The 19,579-nt window shown below is 38.1% G+C and overlaps 1 protein-coding gene across 10 annotated transcripts; it reads left to right on the top strand.

The window, feature by feature from the left end:
* The first annotated feature begins 1,303 nt into the window (after nt 1–1,303).
* On the top strand, nt 1,304–13,432 carry tcea3 (transcription elongation factor A (SII), 3). 10 transcript variants are annotated; one of them, XM_053235864.1, is made up of 22 exons: nt 1,306–1,556; nt 2,131–2,193; nt 2,388–2,493; nt 2,592–2,694; nt 2,860–3,003; nt 3,094–3,180; nt 4,313–4,414; nt 4,525–4,611; nt 4,780–4,878; nt 8,599–8,727; nt 8,859–8,921; nt 9,149–9,205; nt 9,397–9,462; nt 9,573–9,635; nt 9,738–9,800; nt 9,889–9,966; nt 10,543–10,703; nt 10,866–10,924; nt 11,444–11,596; nt 11,994–12,140; nt 12,496–12,567; nt 12,851–13,432. In XM_053235864.1, exons 1-22 carry the CDS (start codon nt 1,488–1,490, stop codon nt 12,857–12,859), a joined length of 1,980 nt encoding a protein of 659 aa, XP_053091839.1. In that variant the 5' UTR covers nt 1,306–1,487; the 3' UTR covers nt 12,860–13,432. The 10 variants fall into 10 exon arrangements, with proteins under 10 accessions (XP_053091846.1, XP_053091839.1, XP_053091835.1 ...); XM_053235860.1 differs by having other exon boundaries at nt 9,146–9,205; XM_053235854.1 differs by having other exon boundaries at nt 8,832–8,921.
* The last annotated feature ends 6,147 nt before the right edge of the window (nt 13,433–19,579 follow it).

The raw sequence follows: 19,579 nt of genomic DNA, 5'->3' as shown, positions 1-19,579 counted from the left end.
ATTGGGGGAAGCTTGTGTATATATACTATAATGAACAGTGTGTATTGGGGGAAGCTTGTGTATATATACTATAATGAACAGTGTGTATTGGGGGAAGCTTGTGTATATATACTATAATGAACAGTGTGTATTGGGGGGAAGCTTGTGTATATATACTATAATGAACAGTGTGTATTGGGGGAAGCTTGTGTATATATACTATAATGAACAGTGTGTATTGGGGGGAAGCTTGTGTATATATACTATAATGAACAGTGTGTATTGGGGGAAGCTTGTGTATATATACTATAATGAACAGTGTGTATTGGGGGAAGCTTGTGTATATAATCTATAATGAACAGTGTGTATTGGGGGAAGCTTGTGTATATACTATAATGAACAGTGTGTATTGGGGGAAGCTTGTGTATATATACTATAATGAACAGTGTGTATTGGGGGAAGCTTGTGTATATAATCTATAATGAACAGTGTGTATTGGGGGGAAGCTTGTGTATATACTATAATGAACAGTGTGTATTGGGGGAAGCTTGTGTATATAATCTATAATGAACAGTGTGTATTGGGGGAAGCTTGTGTATATACTATAATGAACAGTGTGTATTGGGGGAAGCTTGTGTATATATACTATAATGAACAGTGTGTATTGGGGGAAGCTTGTGTATATACTATAATGAACAGTGTGTATTGGGGGAAGCTTGTATATATACTATAATGAACAGTGTGTATTGGGGGAAGCTTGTGTATATACTATAATGAACAGTGTGTATTGGGGGGAAGATTGTGTATATATACTATAATGAACAGTGTGTATTGGGGGAAGCTTGTGTGTATATACTATAATGAACAGTGTGTATTGGGGGAAGCTTGTGTATATACTATAATGAACAGTGTGTATTGGGGGAAGCTTGTGTGTATATACTATAATGAACAGTGTGTATTGGGGGAAGCTTGTATATATACTATAATGAACGGTGTGTATTGGGGGAAGCTTGTGTATATACTATAATGAACAGTGTGTATTGGGGGAAGCTTGTGTATATATACTATAATGAACAGTGTGTATTGGGGGAAGCTTGTGTATATATACTATAATGAACAGTGTGTATTGGGGGAAGCTTGTGTATATATACTATAATGAACAGTGTGTATTGGGGGAAGCTTGTGTGTATATACTATAATGAACAGTGTGTATTGGGGGAAGCTTGTGTATATAATCTATAATGAACAGTGTGTATTGGGGGAAGCTTGTGTGTCCGACCTTCTTGCTATTCCTGGCAGTTGTTGTCATGTGTCCAGGGCATTTGGCTCGGAGGCTCGTGCTGCGCAGACACGCCCCCTGGCCGAGCGGGACGCTGCAGAAACGAGCTCCAACTGCGACCCAAACTTCTACCATTACACGCATGTGTATTTGTATTTTCTTTTACATGCTCTAAAGTTTATCGACTTCTTTATACATTTATACTGTAGGCATAACTCATGCGTACACAATGACACGAGAGGAGGACCTGATACGGATTGCGAAAAAGCTAGACAAAATGGTGTCTAGGAATAACACGGTGAGAGATTTATTCTGCTTCATGGTGTTGCTGCTGCTCTCTTCTTTTTCTTGCTCCTTCTCAAGGGTTCCACGCGTGTCGTACTTCTGGGGCTTCCTGCTACGCCACTCGTCGTGCATTTTGTTCTCGTGTACTGCATGCACACTGGGAAGCTGTTGTAAAGTAGGGAGCAGCAGTGCTTTGGGAGTGTGAACAGGTGTCCTGTACAGGACTGTACAGCTGCTGCCTGGGGCTTGTTCCTGCTACTGGAACATGAACAAATGTGGAACTGTAGGCTACAACAAGACTGCTGAGGATTGTTCTTGGACATTATTTGTCTTTTGAAAACTTTCTGCAGTGTCTTGCGTTTGCCCTTTCCCCCCACACAAACACAGACACACTGCATGAATGTTTACTCACTTCACTGGTGTCACTGAGCCCTAACAACAAGATGGAGGAAGGAACTGATTAAACACTAACCACTCTTAGATAAGTCACTGAATTCAGGATGATCACATTATGGCTGTGTCAGTTGTAAAAACACTGGTTCTTCATTTTCTTTTTTCTGTTTTTTTTTTTTTTTTTTTTTTCCCAGGAAGGTGCTCTTGACCTGTTGAGAGAATTGCAAAAATTCAATATGACCCTTAAGTTGCTTCAGGTAAGATCAGTAAAGCTATCTATCAGGAAAAAAAATATATATATTAGCCAAGATATAAATCAGAAAAAAACATTAGTCAAGGTATGCATCAGAAAATATAGTAACGTAAGATTATATTCAGTTATTCTCTGGAAACTCTTTTAGTTATTTATAACTGAATCTGTGTATTTTGTACATTCTTGATTATATTTCAGGACACAAGAATTGGTATGTCTGTCAACGGAATAAGAAAGCACTGCAGAGATGAGGATGTCGTCTCCCTTGCGAAGATTCTTATCAAAAACTGGAAGAGGCTATTAGGTAGATTTGATCTTATGGCCTACTGTTTATTCCGCGTTTTAAAATGTCCAAAACGTTTAGCAAGATACAGAAGTAAAATAATCATGCTGCTTGTGTAGATTCTAGCCATTCCCAGAAGGCTGAAAGACCAAATGAAATGAAAAATGGGAGCGGGGCCAGTACACAATCACCTGGTGGACCTTCTCCAGACACAGAGTCGAGGTACAGTAAGTCTAGCATTAAACCAGTAAATCTGCATGGTTTAAGTGAAAGTGAAACTGTACAGTCTGTGTATTGTATGCAGGCTTTCATGAACTGAAACTAAGTAAGAAGAAGAAGAAAAAAAAGATGAATATACATTCAAATCTAACTTGTTTGTCTTATCAGCCCAAAATCCAGTTTAAACGCTCCCAAGAAACCTGTTGATAAGCACAGAAAAGAGAAAACTGAGGTGTTGTTTAAGAAAGAAAGACAAGAAAGTGACCACAAAAAGGAAAAGCACATCAGTAATCACACAAAGGAGAGGGAGAGGTGAGAGCTCACCCTTTTTTTTGTGGATCTCCTGATTTATTCAGTGATGAAATGGAGTCACAGGGCTGAAGAGTTTTTATGTTCTGTTAGGATGAGTGTTATGGATTCGAGTGTATCCTCCTCTGCTGCGCCTCTCCATCCTCCCAAGTGTTCATCAGTGGAAGTGAAGAAAGACAGGTTAGGGGAATTCTCAGAGGATGTGCATGGCATTAGCATTCAGTTTCTCTTCAGTTTTGCTAATGATTAAATAACAGTTGAACAGTTGAAGGAGATACTATACTGTATATGTGGTTGATCAACACCACAAAACATTTGAATTGGTGTATGTGTTTGGGATGTGTAAATAACAGCCCTGAAACTCATCATCATAGTTACTCTAGTGCGATGTAGAACTAATCATTAGCTTATGTGTGATTTTAGATTCACATACTTTCTAACTAACTTGAGCGTAATGCAGTATGAATAATTAAACCCCTGCAGCCTTTGGTTCTTCAGGGTAGAGTACCACAGGGCTAAAGGTGGTGTGGCTGAGGTTAATAAGGCCAATAACAACAAACATCCTTCAAGGCACAGACACTGGGCACTGAGCTCTGTGTTTGGATAAAGGTTTTGTATTGGTTTGTATTGGATTAACTCCGGAGGACATTTAGCCCTGCTGTACCCTATAGCATGATGTTGCTCTCTTACAACTAACTGTGTGAGTGGTTTCAAAATTAATGGTAACACAATCATATAGGAGCGGTGCAGATCATTTTTCCTCCTATCTTTGCTTACATTAATTCACCTTCTGCTCACCCAAAGTGTCGATTCGCATCAAGAAAGAAAAATAGATTAGATCTTTCTTGAAAACCTGCATGTAAGACAGAGTTATTGTTCAGCTGATTGCATCAGATGCATACTGCAGATATTATATCAGAAAATAGTCTGTTTCTAGGGTTTAATGTCTTAAAGTCTTAGAACATTATTTAGTAATTTGCCTCAAAGTATATTAGGCAGTAATATACTTTAACATTACTGAATAATAGTACGTTGTAAATAGTAAGTGAAAGTGTTTAGGGAGATGCTTCTGATGTGATGTTGCTTCCTGTTTATCGTCACTGACACTCTTTAAGGCTTGTATCTGAAGAAACAAAGAGCGAGCAGTCAAGAGCCCTTTCTCACTTGGCAAGCTGTATACTGTATATGATTGAGAAGCGTATTATGAGTCTTAAGGGCTATTGATATTGTGTCTTCTAGTTATTGCTTCAGTTATTGTCTCATTTTGCTGCCATGTGTTTTTGAGGTGCTGAATACAAAATTAATTACACAGGAGAGAGGCTCCCGATCCCCAGAGTCCTCCTCATCTTCTTCATCTTCACCATTCTCTTCCTGCTCATATTCGTAAACAGCAGCCTGAAGTGAAGAAAGACAGGTCAGCATCATTGGCATAAACAATGACAAACTCTGTGAGAACATGTTGAAGAAACAGTGGACAGATGAGATAAGGTCTTAATTTCCAGAAATTGTATGTATTACTTTCAGGAGAGTGGCACCAGAAACTCTGACCTCTCAGCATTCTCATTCTCATCATTCCTCTTCTCATAAAAGGCCAGAGGTTCCTAAAGAGAGGTCAGAATGTGGTTCTGCATGCTCTTAACAATAATGTTGTCATTGCTGTGAAAGAAAAGTGGTCTGCCTTGGAAAAAAGGTCTGCGTTCATTGCCAGAAATATATAGCACATTGTGATTTTTTCCCTGTATCAAATAACAGAATTACACTGTTTATTTTTACACATAGAAAAAAGACTCCAGATCAAAATGCCCCACTTCCTCCTTTGCCTCTTCATCTGCATCCTCCTGCTCCGAAACAATGTGTTTTAGAGATGAAGAAACTGAGGTCAGGGCTTTTTTGCAATGGTGCATTATACTCTAGAAGTTATTTGATGTTGTGAACTCGTGCAAAACTTACAAAGGCATGACAGTGAAATTTAAAATAACCTTCTGATACATAATGTCTGTCTCCAGTTGCTTTATTTGAGTGCACAGTATGATTTCTATAACCAAATCTGTCAATTTTCTGTCCTTTCATGAGAATTTAAGCTTCTAACTGCTTTGCTACCATCAGCCTCTGCATGTAAAACTAAAGTACTCCTACATAGAACTCCCACAAGTTCCTGTTGTGGAGACTGGGTGAAGACTGTGGATGCTCCAATATTGTACAATCAGTGATGGTATATACTTCTCATCGTTTTCACGTTGTAGAAGGTATTAAAACATGAACGACTAGATGCCAAAGAAATACAGCAATGCAAATATCACTACTCCTCTAGCAAATATAGCACAATTGGACTTGGAAATGCACCAAGAGGTCAAGGATTTGGTTTCAGCTGATAACATCCTGTTGATTCTTTTGTGCCATTGAGGAACACATACCATACACAGTAGATTATTGAGACTGGCATTTTCAGTATTTTTATTTTTTTTTTTTCCCCAAAAGTTCATTCGCATTCATCCATTTCTTATTAGATTAGATTAGATTAGATTAGATTCAACTTTATTGTCATTGTTCAGAGTACATATACAAAGCCAATGAAATGCAGTTAGCATCTAACCAGAAGTGCATAGGTGGCATATTTACAATAAATTAAGTAAGGATATATAGCTATGAGGGTGATATGTACAGGGGAGTGGATGATTTATGTACAGGAGGTGCAGTAGTATTATAAATAGGGATAAATGTGATCTATATATGTATGTACAATCAGTGTACAGTGGTGAAGTAAGAATATAACAGGAATATGAACAGAATATACAAATGAATATATACATACATATATATATATACACACACATATATGCATGTATGTAAGTACAGTAGTGCAAAAACTGCATTATAATTTATGTAGTGCAAAGAAGCAAGGTGAATAAACAGTGAAGTAAGTAACTGAAAACAGATATTACAGTGTACAGTGTGATCAGTTGTTCAGTGTGGAAACAGCCACTGGGAAGAAGCTATTTTTCTGTCTGTTTGTGCGGGCGCTAAGGCACCGGTAGCACCTTCCAGATGGGAGGAGGGTAAATAGTCCGTGATTTGGGTGAGAGGCGTCTTTGATAATGCCGCTTTATTGTAAATGCTCTCGATGGTGGGTAGCTGAGTGCCAGTGATGCGTTGGGCGGTTTTCACCACCCGCTGAAGGGCTTTTCGGTCTGTTGCGGTGCAGTTGCCGTACCTGACTGAGATGCAGTTGGTGATGATGCTCTCAATGGTACAGAGGTAAAAGTTCATGAGAGTCTTGGAGCAGAGGTGGGCCTTTTTCAGTCTCCTCAGAAAATAAAGGCGTTGTTGTGCCTTTTTAACCAGAAAGGAGGAGTTCAGGGACCAGGTGAGGTCCTCGGAGATGTGGACTGTTTTAGTCATTAATAAAGTCATTAATAAAGCCAATGGAACAATAACATAGAAAACCTACAGAACTGCAATATTATTATTATTTCCCTTTATAAAAAAGACAAAAGTTACTTAATGAGATCTTTTGTTTTACTTATCGTGACCTTTAAATGCATCAGAATGACAATCAACCGGGCATTCTGTAACTCTTGGCTCTTAGAAGAAGTTTTTTCTGTTCTGAAGCTTTCAGCTTTCAGACGTTTATTGCCGGCTTGTTGAGCCTTCCTTGAAACACGGTAGGTTACTTATAGTACATTGCTACATTTATTGTACTACCGTAACAGAGGTGCATGACTGGGGAGGATCCAAGTGCAGAATTTATTCAAGGGTAAACAAAGTTGAAAAACAGAAACACATCCAAACTGCTGCAACAATGCAAAGGGCTAATCCAAATACATAAATAAAAAAACAGGAGAAACAAACTATATAAGACACACAAGACTTTGCAAAGATGTGATGCAGAGCAGGAAATCGTCTAATCAAACCAGATTGCAGATTTGAAACTTTAGTTTTGCTAAATTAGTTTTAACAACGGCAACATATTATTCTATATAGTGAACTCTAGTGGTGAAATCTGTGACCGAACTCCTTGGCCTAGATTTATCTGTTTGGTTGCAGTGGAAGTCCTGTATGAGCAAGCATCCCCTGGAGCTCTCCCATCCAACCAGGTCAAACAACTATTTACCCTGGCACCAGGAGTCCAGGAAGGCTCAGATAGGGTAGCTGGGATGTCAGAGAGTTAAAGAAGGAGGTTCATGTGCTCTATTAATTTGCATGGCAGATTAAACTGGTTTTACCAGGGAAACTGGAACGTCTGTGAAATGTGATGACTAGATGGTTGGGTTGGTTTTGTTTGTTTAAGTAGTATCTAAATCAGAACATGGGGCTGAACTTTCTTTATGGAAACTGCAGCAGCAGATTCTGATCAACTCATAGCCAGATGGTCTAACTGCATGTTCTAATGTCAGATAACTGGTTGGAGGCGTAAAGGTGCAGCAGCCCAGGGCGTCTCATGGATCCTCAGACCAAGGAAAGAATAGAGACTGATAAAATGCAGTGAATGCAAAACAACTACAGTTGCTCTGTCAGGTGCTAAAATATAAATCTGTTCCTGGTTTGGACTCTACATAACCTGAAGATAAACAAACTAATTTGCTGAAGAATTTTCACAAATTGAATTGTGGACTGCAGTTGGAAAAATGTCTTAAGGTAATCTCTACAATACTGTGTTTAGAGAGTGGAAAACAGTTTGATTGTTAGTAACTAGGGTAACACATCAGTATTCTGGCAGTGGTGACCTCTGGTGGTGTAATTTGGGATTGTTGGAGAACTCAACTCTTCACCACCCACAACAGTTTTCTAACAATATTACGATACATGATATTCACAATGGAATCTACTCACTATATTGTATGTATCTTGCTGCCCTACTTGGCTGGAAATTAAATAAGTCAGTCCTTCAGTGTTAGTTTATAATTGCATATAATAATATACTGGCATGTGATTAAAGCCATAAAAAGAAATTGGCTCTGGGTTCCCAAGTTGCATAACAGCAAAGTGTTCACTGCCATCCTTGGGAATTCTGATGATGCCCCAACCATCCATGGCCAGGAGTCAAAACTAGCTATGCTGTGTGGGTGGGAGGGATGGCATACACTCTCTGCCCTGTAAATCATAGCGACACTAGGAAATCGTGGGCACCTGCGAGCTCATGTATGTGAAAGAGGGCAGATAGCACTTTCCTCCGAGTGTGTTCAGCTGTCCCGTGACACAGCATGAGCAGCAGTTTGACAGTGTGATGGCTGGCTTCATGTGCCTCAAAGGAGAATTGTTTGGTAGCTGTTGTGTGAGAGGGGAGAGTTAGCTAATGGATGGGAATTGGAATTGGGAACACCAAATTGGGGAGAAAATGGTGGAATAGCTCTCCCTCCCCACACTATCCACCCACCCACACAGAAAAAAAGGCCAAAAATAATAATAATAATTAGCTGCTAACAGTACATCCAGTTTAAGATGCAGTTGGTGCAGTACTATAAATGGCTTGCAAGTTGTGGTTTTACTGTGATTACTAATTCAGTTACATAACCATTCTGCATGGCTAGAAGAAGAAAGTGCAGTATATGTGGTGTTGTGATTATGCTTTTATCAATAGTGAATTGTTGTTGTTATTAGGAAAGAGACTGTGAATCCTGATGCTCCTCTTCCTCCTCTTCCTCTCCACCTTCATCCCTCTACTCTTACAAAGCGTCCTTCCGTAGACATGCAGAAAGACAAAGAAAAAGAAAGCAAAGACAAAGAAAGGTTATGATTGAATTTTTAGCATGCTGGAAACCAGACAGGATCCGTATTTGCTTATCTGAACAGACTGTGGTTTTTAGATATTTTTTGTGATTTTCTCACGATAGGTTTGTTTCTCCCCATGATAAATGTAGAAAAGAAATGCCAGCACCAAAACGAAGTGCACAGCAGATGATATCTGAACATAAGAAACACAGGTCTGAAGCTTGTAGCTTATTAGTTTGTCTTAGCAATAGTGCTCCAAAAATAAAAGCTGGATTCTGTTATCCTGCGTGTGTTCAACGTGTTGATCTAATTAAAAAATTGTGAATGACCTGATCTACGTAGAAATGTATATTTTTTAGCAGGAAAGAGAATGCATGTGGTGAAAAGGTAAATTTTGGTTCTCATTTAAAATGTTCAAATAATGCTCCCATGTCAGCAGAGATCTGGGGGAGAGTAAACAAGCCAAAAGACTGTCTACAGACATGAAGAAAGACAGGTTGGAACATAGATGTGTGCATTATGGATGAAAGACAGAGGGCAGTATCAGTGCATGAATTAGTCTGGCTGTGATTCCACAGCTTGTGGATGGTTATAGTAAAAAAAAAAAAAAAATAGCTCCATTTATTCCAGTTAAGTTTTTTCATATTACATTTTCATTATATTGATAGTTTCGTATTGTTTTTCCAGAAGGGATTCCTCGGATTTCAGTCAGCAGCCTCCGAAAAAGCCAGTTAACGACGCAAAGAAAGAAAGGTCTGACCAGAAACATCATCAAGTGTGACATGAGGTTTAAACTAATTCCTCTGAAATTAATTTAGGATAAATGAGAAGCTTCCGTTAAAACTCAGTTTTTCTTTTTTCAGGAAAGACTCCACTGACTCTAAGTCTGGCCAACGACAGCAGTCAAGTGACTCCAAACCTCAGAGGTACAGTATTATCCTCAAACTATTTTTGATTGCCAATTTTTTAATCTTTAGAGCAAATGTTACTGTTTAGGGCAGATAATATAAAACCTACTTTTCACACAGAAGGGACTCGGGTAACTCAAAGTCTGTAAGCTCACCCCTGCCTAAGAAGCTCTTGGAGGAAAGGCAAGAATGACACACACTTTTACACTGTACTTATCACTAATTTTCAGAAATCTCTAATGGATCAGGTTTGTTTGCTTGTGACTTCCAGGAGAGAATCTCATGGCCCTAAGTTGACTCTCCCTGGAGCTATACAGAGAAAGGTGTCCACGGACAGTAATGATGGAAGGTACACTTTATATCTAGTTCCTTCCTTTCTGTCACATTTTTTTGTCTAGCAAAATTTTAAGGTGATGTTCTGAGTGTTGCGCATGTGTTAGGTAAAATCGCTGTACTTCCTGTTGCTAGTCCTAGGTGTCGTTGCTCTGTGGTTTATAGTCTAACGTGCTGAAATGAGCTCATTATTTACTTGGTAATTAGTGAATAAGTTTAATCAAGTGTGTTAGATTAGACATAACAGTAATTGCACAGCATGTGGTTAGACTGGAGTGAGATCTGAAACCAAAAAGTACATGAGATCTGGGGACAGAAATCCAACTTGGCTTTTATTGGCGGTTATTGGCTCCTAGCAGCCAGGGCTATGTTTGGAAAATACACTGTGTCTGATTCATATCACATTTATACACCAGAGAGCTATTTTAGCAAGTGATGAAAGTAGTTTGTGGTGCCCAGCTCAACACAGATGTCAGTACACTCAAATTCACAGTAATACTGTATTAGATGCATATCAGAGTCAGTGGAACAATAAGAGAAACAGTAATGATCTAGTACAATATCATCTTGATTTTTATCTCTATCTGAACAGAAAAAGTAAACCTGAGACCCCGAAGACACCCAGCACCCCGACTACCCCTCTGTCCCCTTCCTTTAGCCCTGCTGGCGGTCCTCTCTCCCCTCACCTGCTCACTGGGGACTCCATCAGGGACAAGTGCATTGAAATGCTGTCAGCTGCACTACGCACAGATGGTAGTAAAACACAGAAAAAACAAATGTACAACCACAACGTATCACTTAAGCTATTTTATGAGTATGAACTTAAGTAGTAGTAGATCATTATCAAGTGGGAGCCTTCTTCCCCCCTTATCTATCTATCTATCTATCTATATATCTATCTATCTATTTTTACAGATGACTACAAATATTATGGAGCAAACTGTGATGCCATGGCAGCTGAAATTGAGGATCATATCCTTTAAAAACATGAAAATTATTCTCAATAATCTTTAAATTAATAGTATTTTAAAGATACCTATTATATCATGAGTTTTTTTATTTATGGTATATTTGTTTATTGGTTGTTTAATCTAGTCAAGACACTGAAAGTGATTGTAGAAACAAATTTGAGTGAGTTTTCAGTAGATCGCTTACATTTGAACTTTTGAGATTCTACTAAGTAGCACTGATGGCTTTGCTACTTAACATTGGTTCTGAAATATCTTTTAAGGAGAGTAATGATCAGTTGGTTGGAAATCTAATACTGTTAAACAGGAGATATTTATGTGGTGTTGTAGGTAGAATGGTGGCCACAGTGTGATGTGAGACAGAGCTGCAGCAGAGCTATCAGTCAAAAGTCAGATGGCAGGATATGAAATAAAGAACTGAAGAATTGGCCGTTATTGTCATGCTGCTCCAGTTACATACGTGAAGACTCTTCAGCGAGAGATTTATACATTAATTTCTCCTTAACTGACCTTGTGTCCTTAAATGTCTACCAGGAGATTAAAGCCACAGATATGAAATATAAAAACAGAGTACGTAGCCGCATCAGCAACCTTAAAGATCCAAAGAATCCAAATTTACGCAAGAATGTCCTGGGAGGAGCCATCGAGCTGAGTCGCATAGCCACCATGACTGCGGAGGTGTGTGTGAATTATTTATGTATTGAACTGTTATTATAGTTTGTCATTCAGGTGTTCATGGCAAACATATTTGATCCTGGCTGTTCAATTCTTAGGTCAGAGATTTTAAACTCATTCCGCAGGTTCTCCACCCAGACACTATTTATATTATATCTTATAGATATTTTTTTTTTATCAAAATATTTTATCAATATTTTATTTTATCCAAACTCTCCACACACCTGAACTAATGTTTAGTTTTGATATCCTTTCATGATCTTGACCTGGGAGCAGGAATATAGCCAAAATGTTTTTTAGGCATTACGTCTCGGTTATAAAGTTCCTGGTAGTGCTGGCAGCCTTGGTAGCAGTTGTGGAGTCATTTTAGACTGGATCTGTAATGTTCTCTGTGAGGTAGGAAATGGCCAGTGATGAGCTGAAGCAGCTGAGGAACATTCTGACTCAGGAAGCCATCCGCGAGCACCAGATGGCCAAGACCGGTGGCACAGTTACTGACCTGCTGCAGTGTGGCAAATGCAAGAAAAAGAACTGCACATACAACCAGGTACTATGTTCTTTTTTTTTTAAAAACATAAAACACTTAATTAAAAATTTCCTCTGCCATAAGGATCAATATTATATAGAATATATTGAATTTTAACATACAGTATAATAATGATTGGTAAGCTAAATGTTTTAGAAAGTTTTGTTTGTGTTTCTTATTTTATGCTTTGACACAGTGATGCTGTTGGAAAGCCTAGAAAAAAATTCAGACACACAGAACAATTAATTGGTTTATAACATTACAATAAGGACCTTAGTGTTGAAGTAGTAGGAATTGCTAAATGTCTTAGATCTTGTTCCAAGCATTTCAAATAAATGTAAAAGCACATCTTCAGTATAAGTCTGTTATTGCACAGGTGCAAACTCGGAGTGCTGATGAGCCGATGACCACATTTGTGCTGTGCAATGAGTGCGGAAACCGCTGGAAGGTAAGGAGTTTAAGTCTAGTTTAAAGAGAAACGTGGTTTATTCCTGATATTTAAACGTTATCATCGCTTTCATTAAATATGCCTTAATCAGTTTTTTTTTTTTTTTGCATTTGTCATGCCCTGTTAATGTTACCATTATCAGCCTTTTCCATGTTGCTTTCATTGCACTTTTCCCTGAGTTCACTAGTCATTGATACATTCATTGATCCGGAAGCATAAATATAGTGTTTGGTTTGTTGATTATCCATGTCTATTGTTTAATAATTATTTATATATTTTTCAGTTTTGCTGATTCCTGTTCAAAGCTCCATCTACAGTGAACACTTGGGATCTTCTTCTTTTTTTTAAATGTAGATTATACTGCAGTATGCGGTTTTTAAAAGTCAAATTAATTGTAATGGCTTAATTGACTACTGGAGTTAAAAAAATCAAACAATGCCATACAATAGAAAATGCAACCTGTATAATTTTAGGAAATAAATTTTTTTTTTTAATTTTTCTACCACTTACATTAACTGCATGATTTGAAGTGAAACTTAAACTAAAAAAAAAAAAGTTGGAAATCCACTTGTAACACAGAATTTTTTGTAAAATTTGTGCTTTCCTTGGAGTATTAATCAAAACCACAATGTACATTGTTGTACATGCTAGAGCAACACTTAAACGACGAAGCTGAAAAGCTCTGCGTAAATTAATAAAATAATAACAATAAAACTAATAAAAATAACAAATGAATTTGATTATTGTGAGGCATTAGTATTAGTATTAACATTTCTTGAAAGGCTGTTTGAATTCATATACGCTACAGTAATAATGTGAAGTATCGAGTGATGCCTAGAGTAAATAAAGTTGTATTTATATTGATGCTGAAGGTATTTTTGTGGTCTATAAGTACTTACTGTACCATGTTTAATAGCACTTCAGTTTGCATTACTTGCTGAATAAATACAAGACGTAGGAGACATCTCTGTTCTTTTTCAGCTAATGGCAGTATCATGCGTGAGGAATACATCCGTTGCACCCATGGCTACCAAAAGACGCAAGCCAGAGCTAATAATGCCCCTGTCTCTATATTGAGCCTTAATAAGTACTATGCTCTCTGGCTCGTTCTTATTCTCTGCACCAAACAACCGACTCAGTGTGGAATTATCCTCTTTTATCCCTGAAACCTCAGGATTTGGTGTTTATCCACAGTATCCACCTGACAATAGCATTAAAGTATAAACTGCTTACAAAATGCTTTCAAAATACATTTCCTTCATTGTGAATAAAATACTGTTTTAGCTTTTAATAATATTGCTAATTGAGTGTGTCTAGCTAGATTGCAGAGATCCTAGCAAAAATACAGCTTGGGAATTTTATTTCTTAGAAAGGAAGAAGCTGTACTTTAGTAAGTGTACCACAATTTAGATTGTCTGTGAAAATCTCTACACTTGTACGCTAATATTCGAATATTTTATATCCTATTGCATTAAAGTAAATCTGCATTTATTGGTGATTGGTGATTGGTGGTGTTGGTAATAAACACTCACACAGATGTACGGTTCTGTGCAAAAGTCTTAGTCACGTGCAAAGAAATGCTGTAGCGTAAAAACGCCTTCAAAAATAATGAAATTAAATGTTTCTACATAAAAAAAATACTATAAAGAGCAGTAAACAGTAATAAATGAAACAAAGTCAGTATTTAATGTGACGATCCTTCACTTTAAATAAATAAAGCAGTATCTGAGGTGCAGTGTGTGCAGTTTTATAAGGAAATGAGCTGGAAGTGTTACTGAGCATCTTGCAGAAGCAGCCACAGTTCTTCTGGAGACTTTGACTGTCGACTCGCTTCTTATTTCTGCAGCGAAACCCAGCAGCCTTCATTATGTTTTTATCTGAAAAGTGTCTCTTATGGAATCTGCTGCTTTCTTTACTGACATACAAACATTTTTCTGTAACATTTCATTTTGTGCTGGAAAACTACTGTTTGCAATCTAAAATGTTTTTGTACTGAATCAATAATGTAGAAGTCAGAAAATAAACATCTATAACAAAGTTTGTACTAAAAAATATATACAGTGCCTAAGACTTTTGCACAGTACTGTACATCAGATGTACCATCACTCTTGTATTATGGTATCCTGTATTGTTTAGAGCAAAGCAGTCACTGAGTAGAGTAGTATAGATTTCTAAGTAAGGAAAAACACCACAGAGAGAATCCTTCTATAAATGTGAGATAAAAGTCTTCTAACATTAAACCTCACCATATCAGCAATTCTACATTTTTCTTTGTTAAAATTACAACACGTTTTTAAATCCATTTCTTATTTGTTTTAGTTTATGTCGGGCATCTGCCATACAAGTCCCTGTGAATGAGCTGTTACTATAGCAACGATAATACATTAGAATTACATGCAGATCTATTATCAGAGCTGCTGTTATAGCTGCTAAATTAACCACAGAATAAGGGAGGGGTTTTAATTTCACATATTGATAACAATTCGAATTGAAACAGTCTCGGCAGCGCGCCGCTCGGAGAACACAGCAAACCCAACGTAAGAACGTGAGCTTTTATTCAGTGGTGCTCGTGCCCCTTGGCATGGTCCGCAGGCAGTTCTATGCAGTTCGCTCACTTCTTATGCTGCTCAACTCATGGCCACACACACTCATCTCACTGCTGAGAGAAAGAGAGAGAGAAAGAAATAGGGCATTGAAATAAAATACAGGTGTACATCCTTTCTCCTCATCTCCCCAGAACATCCTCCACCCTCCCACAGACTCCTGCTAATCCACATGCTCACCAATTACACAGCTGTTCCCATAAACACACTTCATAAAGATAGATGAGGCGCTGGCACTCAGAAGATATTTGTCGATATTTTCTGATGGATATGGGCTTCATAATTACGCTCCAATTAATCTAATAAATCCAACCGAATGAACTGTGGTCTCAATTATAGTAAAGCTCTCCTTCTACATCCCTCTTCAAATCTTGCTGAAGATAAATGATAGCTGTTCTCACTGGACTCTCATCATAACAGACCTAAATTAGACTTCTAGCCTGTAAAGTAATAAATGTTTGGATTGCTAAATATGAACTGTATAAATAAAAGATATAATTACATTCATTTATTCATTAGGCTAAAAATCATTAAAGAAGTATATTATTTTACTTAGTTTACTTTGATTAACTGGTGTTTTGAGTGATTGGTGTTTGTTTGTTTGCCCAAAGCAATAACTAACTGTCCAAACTATTACTATAATAATTATGAACAATATGATGCAAATGGTAAAAATATCTACCAACATGCAACCATGTTATAAAAAGCTTCAGTAGCTGCAATAGTAGAATTGGATCAGTTCAACTGGCTGTGCTATTTGTATAAACCATTATGTGAAGAATGAATTTAAAATCTCTGTGCAAAGGGAAAAACCAAATAGGTTGTTCTGCACCAAAAAAAAGTGAGGTGACGTATATAGAAAAAATCTTTCTGACATTAGAAATTCAGTTGAGTGCAATCAGGACCAAACCTTTTCAAGTAGTTTCAAAAGTCTGGAACAGACATTTTCCAGGAATTAGAAACAGTGAGGGAGACGGTGAAGTTGATTTTTAAGGTTGTGTGGTTTCACCTTGAATCGCCGGGGTTGGGGGTTCAGTCCTGCGGAGTGGCATGCTCACAGGGTTTGCTTTTTCTCCCTGTGTTTTAGGGGTTTCCTCCCCCAGTCTGAAGACATGCAGTGCAGGCTGACTGGCATCTCTTAATTGTCTGTAGTGTGAGTGAGTGTGTGTGTGCAGCACCCTGTCCCCCACCCTGTGCCCTGAGTCCCCGAGTCCCCTGGGATAATGGAAAATGGATGGTTTCACATTAATATTAACTATTAGATGCCATCTTGTGACTGGAAATTGCTTGGAAATTGGTTGGATGAAAGAAGCCCTTCCCGAGAACAGCCCCTAAATTTCACCAGGCGTAATTGGAACTGCAGTTGGAATTATGGTGTAATCTATCTGGTTAGACATTACAGGAGATGACTCAGTGCTATGATTCTCTCCAAAGGAAGCTTGTCAAACATTAACTGTATGCGTGACTATTATTGTGCAATCAGTGTTGTGCACGAAAAGCAGACTACAGACACGAAACACCTCAAAAACATTTTTCTCAACTGTAGAAGGTGACTGATATCTGTCTCTCATACAGCTTTTATACAGTTTGTTTCCTACAAGATATTATTTTATCATATATCAGACACCTTATTGTTATGCTGGACATACCTTAAATATACATCATACTTCATATTTCTTACTTTATCATTCTATCCGCATTTGTAGTTGTGTATTTTATTGTATGCATCTTGCTTTGTTTGTAGGAGTGTGCTGCTATAGCATAAGAAATTGATTGCTGAGCATCTCGTCTTTTATTGCCTCTGGGACAACAGTGCATTCTCATTTAAAGTGTATTCCATTTATCACTGAAATTTCCTCTCTGAGAATCCAGTATGCTTGTAGTCCTTTTGCAGCTTGGCTCCTTTCAGTGTGACCCACCACACTTTTCTGTCTCAGTAGCCTCAATCTCTTTTCCACACACAAGCTGTTGAAAGCTTTTTCTTTTCACACAGAACTGTTACTGACGTGATGTGTATAGTGCTAGTCTGTACTCTTGGGATAAGGTGGTTGCGAGGCTGCTACAATTTTTGAAGCAGCTTCAGAAATTAGAGCTGAAAAGGTTATATCATAACACCTTGTGTGCAGGTTTCAGCTTGTCCATTTCAGCCTGCTGATCTTCATCTTGTTATTGCCACAAGACATCAACTCTTGTAAGCTCGCACACTGGCCCAGTGACACATTCACAAATAAATTTTGCAAAGTCCCAAAAATCTTTCTACTGTTTTGTTTTTGGGAGTTTTGAGATTCCCTTCATTTTGTTGTGATCCGGAGATGCATCCCAAAACATGATACCTACTTGTTTCCTTGATCTTACATCCTTCAGAATCTTATTGAGCTTAAAACATCAACATTTAAGCAAGTGATGTAGAAGTGTAATAATGTTTTACTTACAGTTAATTCAGTGCGTCAGTGTGTACAGATAATTTCACTGCACCCTTTCCTTGGAAGGCGGAGTTAAGAGGTTTTAAAGAAGCAAGGTTTCAAGGCAAGCACTTCTCTTTTTTCCTTCAAATTCTTTGCTCTAGCTTTTTATCATTTGCCTTAATCTATAGTCATGCTGCCTTTTAGGCATTTCCCAGATGTCATCATTGCAAGCGTCAACACTTTCTATGCATTCAAATAGTTAATCTGCCTTTCTCTTCAGAAACAGCTTTATCTTGGTCATGGTGGATCAGGAGCTTATCCCGGGAACACGGTGTGAAGTGTGAATACACGCTGGATGGGAAGATTAGATATCATCAAGCTTGATTTTACAAAAGCCTGAGCTACCATCTAAGAAGAATGTTGCTCTGTCATGTCTGTAGGTAGCTGATAGTGTTTTCTCATCTCATCTGTAAGATACTGATTAATCAGCACTTCCCTTGGACTTGTGAAAAATCTCCTATAGTTCATGTTTCTGGTTGCGTTACAGTATAGTCAGAATTTTCCCCAATTGTTTTTGCTCCTTGAAGATAAAATGAGGAGTGTACATGAACTGGCTTGCCTGTACATCCTGTAAAGACCAGATTCAACTCAAAACTATTTTTTATCATGCTGTGTAGGAGATTAAATCCAGTGGGTGGCTTTAGCCCCTCGACATTTTATCAGATTTTGTTATGATCCCCGCACACAATGGGTTTTTATTGTGGATAGTGTAGAGTGCAAATCCTGATTCCTACCATTTATTTCCATTCACAAGTGAGCCATAGTTATGCTGAAATTGGTTCAATGAACACTTGTTGCCAGAGTACCAAACAGGGATGTACAGTATGGATAGAGCAAGAAATGCAGATTATTGATTGGCCCAAATCAATCATCCCAGAATCATTCAAGTCAGACCACAGCAAAACACTAGGGTTTTGTCCCACAGTTTCTACTACTGCACAGGTTCCCAATCCTAATCCTAATCCTGGATCACCCCACTGTCCTGCACATTTGAGTGTTTTCTCTGCTCCCAACACCTGAGTCAGCTATTCAGCTAATTACCAGCCCATATTGAGTTGAAGTGGGTGTATTACAGACACAGTGACATGATTGACTACACTGCATTTTCAAACTTGTTTTCACCAGAACCTCATTACATCTGATTACTCTCATTTCAGTACATTATTCATTTCGTCAAATGGCGTATTGATCTCACGTAGTCCCTCATTGCAGTATAACATTTATTATTCAGTCGTGCTTCCAGGCAACCAGAAACCTGATGTTTATAGACCTCAGCTCACTCCTTTGATTTCACAACAGCCATTATTATTATTCATAGTTGCTTACAGTTATTCTGCTCATGTAGTCCATATACAGCACTGAGTCCATCAGATAAATTGTGTCAAGACTTGAGACTTGAGTGTAAATCTTAGCTATTGCTCTCTTTAGGCTATCCAAGAAAGAACATCCACGGCCATCTTTAGGGTGTCCATGTGGTACCATCCACAGTAACCTATGGTGATCTGCAGGCTATCTGTGTGGGGCCATCTTCAGCAGCAGCAAGTGATTTTCAGGTGAGCGAGGCTCCAAACAGAGGTGGAGCATCAGGATCTCATTTGTTAAATATGTTTGCACTTGATTAGTGACTTAGTATCGTAAGGATCTATCTCCCATTCATTCTTAGTCCAAATGGACCTTAGAGTACTTATACTTAAAATACTTTTAAGGTGACAAATTCCTCCTGACCTTGTTTCCTTTCCCTGCACCTGCAAGGTTTCAAGGCTAGTCATGCACTTCTCTTTTTTCCAGATTAAAAGCTTTCATGTATGTGATTCCTATGCAAGTATGAGCTTAGCTGCTGAGCTACAACCTTTTCTATGTTCTTGGGGATAAAGGGGAGGTTTAATATTGGCCTAAAGTTTGAACATTCACATGGGTCAAGGTTGGGTTTCTTAATTAATGTTT

Source organism: Pangasianodon hypophthalmus, chromosome 1 (assembly GCF_027358585.1).
Source record: "Pangasianodon hypophthalmus isolate fPanHyp1 chromosome 1, fPanHyp1.pri, whole genome shotgun sequence".
NCBI lineage: Eukaryota > Metazoa > Chordata > Actinopteri > Siluriformes > Pangasiidae > Pangasianodon > Pangasianodon hypophthalmus.
Note: the sequence above shows the minus strand (reverse complement) of the source record. Positions and strands in the feature narration are given on the sequence as shown.